We start from the raw sequence: 1,150 nt of genomic DNA on the forward strand, positions 1-1,150 counted from the left end.
TATTATGCGAATACTTTATTATCAATGTGTGAATGGTGTTAGCTTTTTGTCTGGATATTAATAGTATATGAAAACTATACACCAAATCCAGGCTCATCCTAATTTCGCTGTATAATTTCTCAAATTGGTATTGAAAGATTCTTTATCTTTATATATATATTTATATATATAATATATAAGCCAAAGTGCATTTTCCGTTTTTTTTCCTCTTGTCCATATACACATTGCACCATACATAAATAATGACATTGTAAAAATGACTCCGTATTTACAAGTATAATATATATTTTCATATAATATATAAAACTTTATATTAAATCTAGGTAGATGATATTTGGGATAGTTCGTGGGGCGTCTGTCCGTCTGCGTGTGTTATCTGTGGTTGTTGAGTAGAATCTCCAGCCAGCAGGGACAGGAGGTGATAAACTGTCTGGAGTAGCAGGGGCCCCAGCCCTTCGCAAAGCTGATGCGCACGCTGTTGGGGTCATACGGTCCGTCCAGGAGGTCCGTGGGGTCCGCGGCGTGCCTCAGCAGGGACGAGCGCTCGTAGTCGAACACCTTGATAGAGTAGCCCGGCATCACCTTCCGCACCACCAGCGTCCGGCTGCTGGGCACGTCCAGGGTGGGCGAGTTGACGAATATGGCGTGCTCGCTGCGGTTGTACGCCCACACGCCGTCCGGCTCCTTGCTCAGGAGGATGCCGTAGCCGATTTTGCCGCGCGTGCGCTGCACGGTGCTGCTGCGGTGCTCCAGGTTGAGCTGGCCCAGGCAGAAGCCCGTACCCTGAGGTAGGTCGTAGAAGATGCTGACAGAGTGCTCGTACACTGTGTAGAGGCGGCCCACGCGCGTCCGGTGCTCCCAGTACGCCACATTGCACCAGTGGTTCTGCTTGGGGGCGTCAGGCGACATACTGGCATCTGAGGAGGGGGCGGAGACACAGAGATGGGGGGAGTGGTTATTACGTGTGATGTAAACGAAAGAAAACAGTGCTAGTAAAAAAGGAAGGATTAACTTTAAAGGGATTAGGCTATCTCTTTTTTATTGTTCAGAGCAGATGGCCACACTATAAATACTGAAGGAGGCATTGTATTGAAATCTAAGCCTTGCATAAATACCACTGCACGCATACCCTTCCAGCAAACGTGCGCGC

General features: G+C 47.8%; 1 protein-coding gene across 1 annotated transcript in view; it reads right to left on the reverse strand.

Moving 5' to 3' along the window:
* The window catches only part of smad6b (SMAD family member 6b), a 33,597-nt gene continuing 32,447 nt past the window's right edge, over positions 1 to 1,150 (reverse strand). The window contains exon 4 of the mRNA XM_079502063.1: positions 1 to 917. Coding sequence (XP_079358189.1) covers positions 373 to 917 — 545 coding nt within the window. The 3' untranslated portion in view covers positions 1 to 372. The remainder of the gene's footprint in view (positions 918 to 1,150) is intronic.

This window comes from Electrona antarctica (assembly GCF_951216825.1).
Source record: "Electrona antarctica genome assembly, chromosome: 5".
NCBI classification, from domain to species: domain Eukaryota; kingdom Metazoa; phylum Chordata; class Actinopteri; order Myctophiformes; family Myctophidae; genus Electrona; species Electrona antarctica.